The sequence below is a fragment of the Triticum dicoccoides genome, chromosome 1A (genome assembly GCF_002162155.2).
Source record: "Triticum dicoccoides isolate Atlit2015 ecotype Zavitan chromosome 1A, WEW_v2.0, whole genome shotgun sequence".
NCBI classification, from domain to species: Eukaryota; Viridiplantae; Streptophyta; class Magnoliopsida; order Poales; family Poaceae; genus Triticum; species Triticum dicoccoides.
The window spans coordinates 87,863,655-87,877,262 of record NC_041380.1 but is presented as its reverse complement, the minus strand read 5'-3'; the positions used below and the strand labels follow the sequence as shown (position 1 = coordinate 87,877,262).

Here is a 13,608-nt window from a genome sequence, read left to right as displayed (position 1 = left end):
GAAGATGAAAATGCCTAAACATGCTGAGTGTTTTACGCTTTCGGGCCCTCGGTTGGTCAAAACAGTCGTTCGCTCTACATGAATTTTTTTTTCCAATTTTTCTTTATTTGAATGAGTTGGAAGAAGATGAAAATGCCTAAACATGCTGAGTGTTTTACGCTTTCGGGCCCTCGGTTAGTCAAAACAGTCGTTCGCTCTACATGAATTTTTTTCCAATTTTTCTTTATTTCAATGAGTTGGAAGAAGATGAAAATGCCTAAACATGCTGAGTGTTTTACGCTTTCGGGCCCTTGGTTGGTCAAAACAGTCGTCCGCTCTACATGAATATTGCACGCCGACGTGTGAAACCTGCTGCAGTGCAGTGCGTCGTCCATATTCCGAGATAACGCCCCAATTGTGGCTGACAAATTAGTCAAGCACCAGAGTGAGTGGAACACTGGTGTCCATTCAGATTGGAACAGTTCTGAGATCATATTCCCTGCCTAACTGAACGGACCAGGTCTCGGTGTGAATTGCGCTGAACTTGTTTTGAGATCTGCTGTGAAACATAGCCAAAAAAAATCCATTTTTTTTTCCAATTTTTCTTTATTTCAATGAGTTGGAAGAAGATGAAAATGCCTAAACATGCTGAGTGTTTTACGCTTTCGGGCCCTTGGTTGGTCAAAACAGTCGTCCGCTCTACATAATTTTTTTTTTCAATTTTTCTTTATTTCAATGAGTTGGAAGAAGATGAAAATGCCTAAACATGTTGAGTGTTTTACGCTTTCGGGCCCTCGGTTAGTCAAAACAGTCGTTCGCTCTACATGAATTTTTTTTCCAATTTTTCTTTATTTCAATGAGTTGGAAGAAGATGAAAATGCCTAAACATGCTGAGTGTTTTACGCTTTCGGGCCCTTGGTTGGTCAAAACAGTCGTCCGCTCTACATGAATATTGCACGCCGACGTGTGAAACCTGCTGCAGTGCAGTGCGTCGTCCATATTCCGAGATAACGGCCCAATTGTGGCTGACAAATTAGTCAAGCACCAGAGTGAGTGGAACACTGGTGTCCATTCAGATTGGAACAGTTCTGAGATCATATTCCCTGCCTAACTGAACGGACCAGGGCTCGGTGTGAATGGCGCTGAACTTGTTTTGAAATCTGCTGTGAAACATAGCCAAAAAAATCCATTTTTTTCCAATTTTTCTTTATTTCAATGAGTTGGAAGAAGATGAAAATGCCTAAACATGCTAAGTGTTTTACGCTTTTGGGCCCTTGGTTGGTCAAAACAGTCGTCCGCTCTACATGAATTTTTTTTTCAATTTTTCTTTATTTCAATGAGTTGGAAGAAGATGAAAATGCTTAAACATGCTGAGTGTTTTACGCTTTCGGGCCCTCGGTTGGTCAAAACAGTCGTCCGCTCTACATGAATTATTTTTTCAATTTTTCTGTATTTAAATGAGTTGGAAGAAGATGAAAATGCCTAAACATGCTGAGTGTTTTACGCTTTCGGGACCTCGGTTGGTCAAAACCATTTTTTATTTAAAAGCTTTTTAAGGAAATCAGTAAAACATAGGTAGCGAAGCCTTGATAAATTGGCAGAGCTCCTACCTACTTCTTGAAGAAAGGAAAATGAAGGTATCCTATATTCCTCCTACGTTCCAAACAGGATATAACTTAAACCAACCACTTTCTTGAGGTTACACAAATAAACTAAACTTATTGTAAACATTCCTATAACAAATTTAATCAACAACACTTCAGTTACAACATCACGAGGAGGTAGTTTTCCTCCAGCCAATCTAACTCAGTAAAACTTGTATAGCTGCGCTGTGCAAGCAGCGTCCTAAATGGTAACGAACACGGTATACGGAACACATTACAAGCCTTCTCTCTGGATGAACAATGATCTAAACATGTACAACACTACAGTTACAGGTAAACCGCGACAATGATACACACAGACTCCCACTTTCCAACAATTATCTGACAACATTCCATTCTTCCCTTCAGAACTGTTATGTATGTAGCTCCCCAATGAGGGGCTGACTGCACTGAACACTGATGAGTCACTATCAACTTAACTACCGGGCAATGTCTCGAAAAATTGGGAGTCCATGATGCTCTGTTGGCTGGCTGTCCCGAGGTATAATGTATGTACCTTGCAACTGGCGAAGAAATTTCTGACGAGAAACATACAGGGTCAAGATGGAGGGGGTCGGCTATGTATCATATGTAAGCAAGAGAGTTCCTGTCACCAGCAGAATGCGGCCGTCCTCTAGTTGGTGTAGGTGGCCGCTGTATGTTAAGTTCCTGCAGATGATTGCAATTTCACCACAGTTGTGAGTTAATTTATCCTAATCCCACAAGACAAGAACAACATGAGTTATGATGGTTTATGGACTTCCATAACAGGGGTGAATGAGTATGGAAAATAATCAATCAAAACGCCACCATCCATTTAAAGCATGATGTTGGTAAAAGAAATTCCCAAGATCAATTTGATCAATGCTTCGGCTCACTAAAGAAATTAAAAGAGTACAAAAATACTCATTCTGACCTGCATCCATGTGGCATCCATGGCACGTTCAGGGGATGACTCAGGAGAATTAACAGGTGGTGGAAGTGGATGAATTAACTTCGGGACAATAACTAGTCCCCTTCCCACCACAAGTATGGCGCCAGCATTATTTGCAGTGCCTGGTGCATGCACGATCTTAGCAAACAATCGGACATTATGTTGCATAGGTGATGAAATGAGTGAGAGGACGCATACCACAATAATTAGTGGCTGAAAATAAAGTGATCAACTGCCCATGGGCGAAACGCTCAAATCCATCCATAACACACTCATGAGCTCTTATGATCAATTGCAATTTGTTTCGTTTACAGAATTCTGCCACTCGATCAGGCTGCAAGTTGACAGGAAATAAGTTCAATCAACATGGTCCATAATAAGCTTACGGTAAGACTAATTGCTGGAAAGGAAGAAACAATAATAAGATAAAATGGTAAATATTTTTCTACAGCAACTGAATCATAACACAATCATACCCCAAATGTTACCAAGCCAGGTCCTCGTGCATTTGGCCTCAAACCCTCTACACTATCGTTTTCTGTAGGATCAGACCTGAAATTATACAAGTAGAAAGTATTCATTAGTTATGATATGTAATCATGTAAAAAATAATAACAAGAAAATAGCATGGCCACCAGGTACTACCATAAAAGATCCATGAGGACAATAGATCCGACATCCATTGTAATAGGCCTTTCAATTTTTTCAATTTGCTCCACACTGTTTATTGACCTCCCGATGCCACCATGCATGCATATTATTTTCTTTTCTATCATAGCAGCCAGAGGGAGATAATTAAATAGTTGGTTGAATCTAGTCCAAGCCCATATACCATCACTTTCACCCTACATAAAGGAATTAAGTCAACCAACGCGTCAAATATTTCAATCCCCAAAGATATATGAAGCACAATCGTAACTACCATTCTCTCAATGCATTCAAGACGGAAGCCGAAAAGAGCATTGATGTCAGCAGCCTCATGATTTCCTCTAATCAGGTGGACATGTTCAGGGTACTCTATCTGCAAAATTTGTTTTCAATGGCTCAGAACTATCTTTTACACGAAACAGTGTTCTAACAGCAGCAATGATGTTTCACGTATTAGAAATCACCACTCACTTTAAGAGCAAGAAGTAATGTTATTGTTTCCAAGCTGTGCTGACCTCGGTCAACATAGTCTCCCAAGAAGAGATAATCAATATATCTGAAAATATGAAAGCAAGCGCAATAACACATTACATAAAGAAAACAACATAATTTCAAAATTTATAGTGGAATATAAAGATTGAGTGTACAGAGAAAAGATTGTTTTAAAACTTTGACACTAGTTTCAGCTGTTCAAAAGGTACATACAAGGTTCAGGATCAACTTACGTTATGTCACCAGCAGTAGATGGATAACCATATTCATCGAAAAGGCGCATTAGGTCCCCAAACTGCCCATGCAGATCACCAAATACTTTAACTGGTGCTTTTAGTTGTAAGACAGTTGGTTCCTGCATAAAAATCTGCTCAGCAGCATAGCATAGCTCGCCAACTTCATAAGAGTCCAGGAAAAAGGTCCTATCAGCTGGAGCATTCCAATTCCTTGGCCTCAATAAGAGCGAAATGACCTGCAACAGAAAATTGTAAGAAAAATAGCTCCTTCCACAAACTCGGAGGATTTAAAGATGAGACCTTACCTTCTTATGCAAACCTTGTGGAGACCTTTGTCTATTTAATGCTTTCTTCGATGAATATGATTGATCATTGTTCGCGGGATGCATTCTTCTACTTTCATTCTCAAACTGATCAAGTGAAAGCTGTCGGACCAAACATCCTAAATCTCCTACTGCTTCTTTAGCAACTACAACCTTCAAGGTGGAAGATCAACAATTCAGAAATTGGCAAGACAAACAACATAAATGAAGTAGCTACATTCACACCCAAAAAAACACACAGATGAATCTTTAAGTAAAACAGGAAACTCATTCAAGACATTTCTACAGCCTACAAAAGCCCCACAAACATTGAAGCATACAAAATTAGCAGAGTACATTAGCAGAGGGTATATTACCACCGTAGGTTGAATTAACTTCTCTTGAGGTAAATAGCTACATTAATTGAAGCAAATTCAACTATAGTACACACACACTCTTGGAAAATTGTGCATGTAGAATCAAATACTTCACAGCAATCTGAGAATTGCATTGGATGCTTCTAAAGTGAAATGGTATACAAAGGACTCCTTTTCAACCAAATTAATTTTGTACGGATGTTTTTGTCCATATTCAATTAAGAAAACAAATGGGAAGAAATTTCATCAAAATACATACTGCTCTAGAATGCAACTTCACATCTGGTTCCATGGAGCCCCCATCATCTAAATCATCAGCCATTGGTGAAGTTTCACTGAGAGGGGACTCGGATCCTATTCCATCTGAAAGACTGTCTTCTGAAGATGCATGAGATGCTTCCTTTGCAGCTCGCCATACAGCACTAACAGCTTCAGCTTCGGCAGCTGATGCCTCTGTCAACATGTCAATTGACTTCTTGTCCGTGCTGAAATTCATGGGAGAAATATTTAGCTTTCACCATACACAAGTGATGTACAAACTCTACAGAAGATGAGTATGAAACCTGAAACCAGGAGCTGTCTCATGACTGTTATTTGTATATTGCTCGAAGGGCGGAGAGTCAGAATTAAAATTATGGTTTCTATTTTGATTTTCTGACCTTGGGACCCTATCAGTTTCTGATTGGAAGGGTGCATTCTCAGCAATAAGAAAATCATCGAGGAGGATATCTGTTCAGACAAAAAAAACATGTATAAGATTTCAGCTTCGCAAATTTGGTGATATATCTTTCATCATGCAAAGATGCAACCAAAATAATTCAATCCCGGAGTCAAAGGTAACAATACAAACCAATATAATTAAGGACCAAGTTGTGTGCTTATCTCTGCTCAACCATTTTAAGTTCTCATGAACTTGTTATGCCATAAGATAGGGGATCCTGGCATCGCCTAATACTGCGATCATGGTACAATCATGCTGCAGTAGTTCAGGTAAAACGTTGCAACTACTGTAATTACCTGATATTATGAGTATGATCATCTGACCGCATATGGATAGACTGTCTACACTAAACATATCGTGCCAAAATCCACTCCACTGAGAAATAAACATTAATGTGATAATGCCATCTAGTGACAGCAAAATGGAAATGCAGCTCCGATGACAATGATCATGTGTTCCCTCAAAAGGAAAATAACAATGATCATGTGCTTCCTCAAAAGAATAACAATCATCATGTGTTTCCCCAAAAGAAAAACAACAATGACATGCTGTCGTTGGAAATAGTTTCCTCGGTTTTCAGATGAGCCAATACAAAGAGTGGCAAGAAGCACCAAACTGATATTCCTATTACTTACCTCCCCTCAGTCCACCATAAATGTATATCTGAGAACCAACAGAAGCAGCTGCATGGCGGCAACGACGAAGCAGATCCGAAGAAGCATCATGCTCATTGGAAGATTTTAGAGTGCGAGAGGTCACAATGCCATTTCTATCCAACCAAACTCCAGCAGCAGTGTCCAGAACTTCAGAAAGTGTTCGCCCAGTGAGTCTAGGAGAGTAAACATATGTATTTGAATGTAATGGAAGTATTTAAGAGTGTGCACTAACCTGCAATTGCACCCTCCCCTTCAATAGCTCTCCCTCCTCTAAGGACACCTCCAGTAACATGCAGCCGAGCACCAACAAAGACCTAAAAACTTAAGACTGTCAGGAGAAGCAAGGGAAGCTAATATTTGGATACAAGCGCACAAATCAAATCAATATAGTAACATTTTTAAGAAACAAGCAATTGAGACATCGACTATCCACGCAATCTGAACAATTATTCTTCATGAACATCACAACATATTTAGCTGTCACACTTCTAACTTACAGCTGCATGCTGATATCTTGGAGATGGAGATATCCCGGGAGCCAGAGTCCACTCCCACTGACCATTTGTATGCATAAGTAGTCCATAAGCATCAGAGAGTGGCTGTAAATGCATTAGAATTATCATCAAATGAATCTCAATATACAACAAATTAACAGCATAAATAAGAACATATTAAAACCTCCAGTTAGACCAGCATCCAATGGTCCCAAGTTCAAACAAATCAAAATTAAGAATGATAAAACAGTGCATGTTACAATGTCATGTGCTGCAGAACACACTATATGGCTATAGCATTTCCAAGCCCACAACATGGTATACCCACATGACTGCCATTTTGCATAACAATCATTGACCGATGTCATTTAGCAGTAACTTATTTACCATGATATTTCTCTACTTTTAGTCTTTTATTACATTTTTGTGACATTACTAAACTAATTTTACCTTACAAATGATTCTACATCTAACATTCAAAAGAGATTACTCCCTCCAGTGTTTGAAAGTTTGATATTTTGACCATGGGCGTTGTTAAACTGTAGAGGCTTGACTATATATGTAACTTAAAATATTTTCATTGGCCTCTTGGTGATCATATGTGCTGATTGTGATTTATCCTGAAAAGTACATTATAAACCATAATTTCATTAGGTATAACAAACATATTATAGCAAATAACGGACTGTGTCGATGTCCAAAATGTTATTTTCAGAGGCTGAAGTCTGGGGGGAGTATTATGAAGTGATTTCACAGCTGCATAAGTTGTAAATATGTAGGCCTTCCTGGATATAAATTTGCAAAGTAATGAAAGAGCATATTTTAAAATTATCAATAGGTATCATATCACGCTTTACCGGTGATCTTCTTATTAAAATATATACATATGATGTTCCGCATTAGTATGTCAGAGCTAAACATTGACAGATAACATAATAACAAACAAACAGGGCCCAGGATGACTATCAAACAGTAACAAGGGCAGAAGATTGTACCGTCCCAGAAGCATCCCTTCCACCACAAAGTAAAAGCATGCCATCGGAGCGTGCACTGGCAGTGCCATACCTATAGCGATTTAAAACAAACTGAAAGTAAGACAATTGCATATTTATACAAATGGTTGAATTGCAATAAAGTCTAGTGCCTAGGAGATTTGAAGTGACAGTTTATTTTCACATGTAAAGCTTGCAGTAAAGGTACAACATTCTGCGTATGCCCTATTTATGTAGTGCAACAGTAGCTTTTCTCAATAATTAGCATAACATTTGTTTAGAGGGAGATAGTTACCGTTGTGTTATGGGCAGAAGGCAGCATTTTTATTTTAGTATACAGGAAAACCCTAATAAGCCCGTAAGATAAGAGTACCAGAATTTACATGGAACACGGGCTTACATATGCAGTTTTTATTTCTTCCTTTTGAGGGGCTCGTCCATTCAGTTATAAAAGAAGCCCAACAGAAATTCAAATATTTCCAAAATGGAGTGATACTTAAAAGCCGGGATGCTGTGAGTTACAATAATTGTTATGCGGGAACATGTTCACTTCTAGTCACCGTGTCTCCACAGCAGCCGCGGTGCCTAGGCTTGGAGGCCAACTCTTCCAGATACTCCATTATGATGATTGTTTCCAAAATTAGCAGGATGTGTTTTAAATAGAAGGATATCCCTTAGTTTGGTCAGTTATCTTATCGTATATAAGGAATTCAAGAGTTCCTATAAACTAGAGATGGGTTGTTAGGCACCTCTATAAATAGAAGGCTACGTTTGCTTTTTTAGATCAAGAAGAAACAAGAGGTTTCATTATCTCCTCTAGCCTTCTCTTTAGCTGGCAGACAGCGTGCCACCGTGGCACCTAGTCATTGGCAAGGTTATCAACCTCACCTCCCTGTCCAACACACCCTACAACCTAAGATCCTTAGACTCAGGCCATAACAACCCCGTGATAGTGGCACCGTCAACAATCAACTGACGTCAAATTAGATGGCAAAAGGCCCATAGACATTTAGAATGCATAAAATAACATATGCAAGTATGCCTCAATGATTAGTGACTTGATTCTCCACCTCTCTGGAGAGCATGGATCCACTTACATCCTTGCTGAAGGTCTATCACCATCAGGGTTAAGTTTCTGCCACTTATATGGTTTCTGAGCTGTGTCCAAAGCCCAAGCATCTGATAAGACCCGCTTTCCTGTACCAAAAAAATAAGTCATTTCACAAGTTCATGTGGATGCTGCTAGCCAAAATAAAATGCCGTTCCATGAAATAGTAAGAAAACAAATTGTCAAAGTAATTATCGCAGATATACAATACAGTAAATTTTGCAGCTAAGAGCTAACCATCATTTCCCGAGACTGACACAAGGTAACGCTGCGCTACCAAATCCATGCAATGACCATAGCGAGGACCAGGACCAGCCCCCTGAACAACAACCCTGCATCGGATAACAGAAATGGAAACGTCACATCCCCATCCAAAGATCAACTCCAAAAAGGCGAGCAAACTGACAAACAAACAAAAAAAGGTATCTTTGTGTTCACCGGTGCCATTTGAACTTGTCGTTTGTCAGATCAAGCACATAGAGATCGTCTGTCGAATGCCCCGCTGGTCCAATCCCACCCTGCACAGACATTGCACCACTCACCACTGAACTAAGTTGGATGGCACCAAATCGAAACTCAAAAATACCAAGTTCCTCGTACCTGGAAAACAACCATGGTGCCCACAGCAGCAGCAGAATGTGCAGCCCTTGGAGATGGAGGATCTCCAGCTGGATGTAACCTGCAGGAATGTAGAATTTAATTTAATGAATATACCGTTACGAGTCCATACGAATCTAGCGTTACGAAAAACAAATCTAGCATTGTGAATCCATTCGACTTGACTAACAAATCAACCATTAGGAGTACATTCGGCTTGCGTAATAAATATACCGTTGCGAATCCATTCGGCTTGCGTAACGAATATACCGTTACGAGTCCATTTGGCTTGGCAAACAAATAGCGCCCAGCTAAGTAACTGATGTATGGAAAGCATATAATTGTGCACAATTGATAGTGAACTCAAACATAAGATACAGAGTTCACCACATTTAACCGAACAAGACACAAGTACAGCCCATAATCGGACACAATCTACACAATTATCCTCCCCAACAAGAAAATGACTTAAAATTGACCTAGAATTATGCCTTGTAATGAAGCCAAATGGAGGCTCTCCAGCTGGATGTAACCTGCAGGCACGTAGAACTTAATCTAACGAATATACCGTTACAAGACAAGCATTACGAGTCCATTCTAATCTAGCGTTACGAGTCCATTCGGATTGCCTAACGAATATACCGTTACGAGTCCATTCGGCTTGCCTACCGAATAACGCCAAGAAAAGTAACTGATGTATGGAAAGCATATAATCGTACACACAACTGCTAGTGAGCTCGAACATAAGATACAGAGTTCACCACATTTTGACACAACCAGACACAGGTACAATCAGTAATCGGGCACAATCTATACATTCAGCCTCCGCAACAGAACATGACTCAAAATTGAGCTATAATTATGGCGTCCGACGAAGCAACATAGCAAAAAATCTGGGTCGAGCAGCGGCCTCACCTCGTCCACCTCCGCTTGTCCACGTCGTACGAGTGCACCGTGTTGGTCACCCCCGCGAGCCCTTCAGTCCAAGACCAAAAACCCACCATTAGAGCACAACAGAAGGAGAATTTCAACTCGAGCACAGCACGCGCGAGAGGGGAGAGACAAGGGGCACCGAACTGATGCCGGGGAGGCCGGAGGTCGCGCCGGCCTCGATCGCCGTGGCGCCGCCGAAGAGGATGAGGCGCGGGCCGTGGCCCTTGGTGGGCGCGATGACGGTGAGCGAGTGGCCGCACCTGTAGCCCGGCGAGTCGTCCCCCGACCCCTCCCACCCCTCCACCTCCTTGTACGCCGGCGCCGGCACGACCCACGCGCCCTTCCCCGCCGTCCCCATCGCCGCCCCAACTCGTCGGACCCAAACCCTAGCTTCCCCTCTCCCCGCGCTAAACCCTAGGCTGCAGCCGCCACGGCGCCGACGCAGACGCAGCCCGCAGCTTGGGATCCGAGGGGGTGGGGAGTGAGGAGAGAAAGAGAAACGGCTGTGGGGGGAAGAAGAGTAGTACTACTGCAGTTCGCACTGGACGCGGAGAGAGGCGACAGCGGGGGGCGGGATGTGCGGTAATACGGTGGGGCTAGGGTGGCGGTGGGAGAGGGTTAATACGGTGGGGCCGGGGTGTCGGTGGGCGGGGGTAAATGGTGCGCGGGTGCGGGTGCGGGTGCGTGCGCTGGGGGAGTCAATGGGGGCCTTCGTCATCATCTACAGCTCAGAGGTGGGGAGGGAAGGACACAACGGAAGGAGGGGCTGGCGAGGCGAGGGATGGATGGTAGGCACGGCCGCCGCCGGGTGGGCTGTGGGCGCCACCGGCCCGGCTGGCTGACTTTATAACTGGTTACCTTTTCGGATAGGTACAGTTCACAAAGGTTTCTCCTGTTGGATTGGAACGTGTAGGCAAACCCACAGAGAGAGACATCCTGACAGGTGAGCAGGCTGGTGGAGGGGGGAGTGCCACGGCCACGACGGCGGGGGCTGGCCGCGACGGTGCGCCGGAGATCATCGTCAACTCGATAGAGTAGTTGTAGGGATGCAAACCAGGACTCTCAATTGCCCCATGTAAATGTCACATTGGAAGGTGATTTGCTTGTGGCGGCGGTGAGTGGCACGGTTATGGCGGCGGCACCCAGGACGATGCGGCCACGGTCATAGCAAGAGTAGTGGGGCGGAGGCGGTTGGAGACGCGGTGGCATTGTGGCAAGATGGCAGCTAGATTTGGCGTGTGTGCGTTAGGGCCGGAGGGGCTACAACGGGTGATAGTCTTATTTGCGGTCCATCTTCATCCTCACTTATTGTCGCCCCCGCCTAGGAGCCTGACCTATGGTGGTGCGTGTTTGGACGGCGGCTTTGGAGTGTGTTCGGCGGATATGCAAGGTGGCTGCTCAACGGTCCGATTTGGCCATAACCCTACATCTAGCATCCCAATCTTCGTCATTGACAAAGATTGAAGGCGGTGAGGCAATGAACGAAAGCAGAGACGACAAAAGACATCTACCTACTTCCAGTGTTTTCTCCAGCGGCGTGGTGGTATCCGAGATCTCACGACAGTGGGACTCGTGAGTCATCCCCAACTAGTATAACGGTTGTTGGCAACTATGGTTTCGACAACAAGTGTGTGCATCCGAGGTGAAAACTCGTGAATCCATATCTTCGTCTTGAGCAGGCAATGTCGACATGGGGTGCGTCATGCCCTTGTTGAAGGTGTTGGGAAAATCCCAAGTGTAACCTTTGGTTGGATCCGTCAACATCCACGTGTGCGTGGTGATGCCTTCCTGAAGGCTTTGTCAAGGAGTAGTTATTGCTCGATCATGTGTCATGGTGTTTGGTGCTAGGTTTGTGGAATATTGTCGTGAAGTGGATATTTTCTTTAAGCAACTCATTCGGCATCAATGTTGGCTTTACATGGCATTGTTAGATAATATTAGTAAATAATTGTGTGCATAAGTGATGCAGAGGCCATAAGTTGATTCTCCTTTTCTAAGAAAACAAGAGAAGTGAGTTTAATATATACTCATATGCAAACTCACACAATATCAATTAGATCTTGAGTGGTTGATACAGTAATAAACCATACTTTTACAATGATACACTGGAGCAATACTATGAGATATTAGTGAGATTGTCTCATGGTTTCCCACCTATCAGTGATGCATACGGTCTATAATGGTGATCATATTACATACATCAATTTTAGTTCTCTGCACATCTGGTAGTAAATGGTGGAGGCATTGACGATGACACTACGCGCCAATATATACTTTAGACAGAAAGCATATTGACAAGAGGAAAACAAAAGTATAAATACATCATTGTGAAGATATCGACGAACTGCTATAATCCACATGGAAGATGGATTATAGGCTTCAGGGTGGCATTCGAAGAAACATAATGTATGTTCGGCATGTTGACGATCATTACTTCTAGCACTCTTCGAAATAAACTTTATAAAGAGGGATATATTATTAAGTTAAGGATGTTGTTACTATAAACATGCATATAGTTCACTCCAACCCGCAAGAAGAAACAAAACCATGAAAAACATCAACATCAGATTCGCTCCTTCAAATTTAAGCCAACTGCAAGTCATGAATACAAACCTCTCTTATATTTTTGCTTATCTCTATGTTCAACCAGCACGTGGCATACCTAAGATGTTTTTGTTGGGGAACGCGGTAATTTCAAAAATTTCCTACGCACACGCAAGATCATGGTAATGCATAGCAACGAGAGGGGAGAGTGTTGTCTGCGTACCCTCGTAGACCGTAAACGGAAGCGTTATGACAACACGGTTGATGTAGTCGTACGTCTTCACGATCGACAGATCCTAGTACCGAAAGTACGGCACCTCCGCAATCTGCACACGTTCGGCTCGGTGACGTCCCACGAACTCACGATCCAGCAGAGTGTCGAGGGAGAGCTTCGTCAGCACGACGGCATGATAACGGTGATGATGATCAGGGCTTCGCCTAAGCATCGCTACAATATGACCGAGGTGGATTATGGTGGAGGGAGGCACCGCACATGGCTAAGAGATCAATGATCAACTTGTCTGTCTTTGGGGTGCCCCCTTCCCCCCGTATATAAAGGAGTGGAGGGGTGTGCTTCGGTTTGTGAGGGGTGTGTGTCCAAACTTCCGTCAAATAGGTCAATTTTTTTACCACGTCATCTTGGTGGCATGACATTACATCAAGCAAGGTTTCATGTTTTTTTGATCATTTTTTATTTTTTTGGAACTAAAATGCCATGGCACTCCATGTATGTGTCCATGTCGTCAGACCAATATTTTGGAAAATTCCTTCTAATTTACTGCACATGAAATTAACTCGCACACAAGTACACAGATATGATTTTTCCAACCGTTATGGTTAACCGTTGCATGTAGATGTAGTTTAAATTCGAATTACGGTCATTAAATGGCTAGAAAATCACTTAAATGTCGTTAAAAGGTTAAATTACCCCTGAAATTTTCCAAATTTTCAC

At 42.5% G+C, this 13,608-nt stretch overlaps 1 protein-coding gene across 2 annotated transcripts; it reads right to left on the bottom strand.

Moving 5' to 3' along the window:
- Positions 1–1,672: 1,672 nt before the first annotated feature.
- LOC119364699 (serine/threonine-protein phosphatase BSL1 homolog) lies at positions 1,673–10,485 on the bottom strand. Of its 2 annotated transcripts, none has more exons than XM_037630202.1 (21): positions 10,257–10,485; positions 10,095–10,155; positions 9,183–9,261; positions 9,021–9,100; positions 8,820–8,914; positions 8,572–8,671; positions 7,478–7,547; positions 6,486–6,587; positions 6,221–6,302; positions 5,968–6,135; positions 5,175–5,340; positions 4,871–5,096; positions 4,238–4,408; positions 3,930–4,168; positions 3,676–3,760; positions 3,479–3,577; positions 3,202–3,401; positions 3,033–3,108; positions 2,755–2,890; positions 2,539–2,678; positions 1,673–2,291 (listed from the first exon to the last, which is right to left on the bottom strand). In XM_037630202.1, the coding sequence occupies exons 1-21, from the start codon at positions 10,468–10,470 to the stop codon at positions 2,208–2,210; spliced, it is 2,673 nt and encodes an 890-aa protein (XP_037486099.1). In that variant the 5' UTR covers positions 10,471–10,485; the 3' UTR covers positions 1,673–2,207. The 2 variants fall into 2 exon arrangements, with proteins under 2 accessions (XP_037486099.1, XP_037486103.1); XM_037630206.1 differs by having other exon boundaries at positions 5,271–5,340.
- Positions 10,486–13,608: the final 3,123 nt, after the last annotated feature.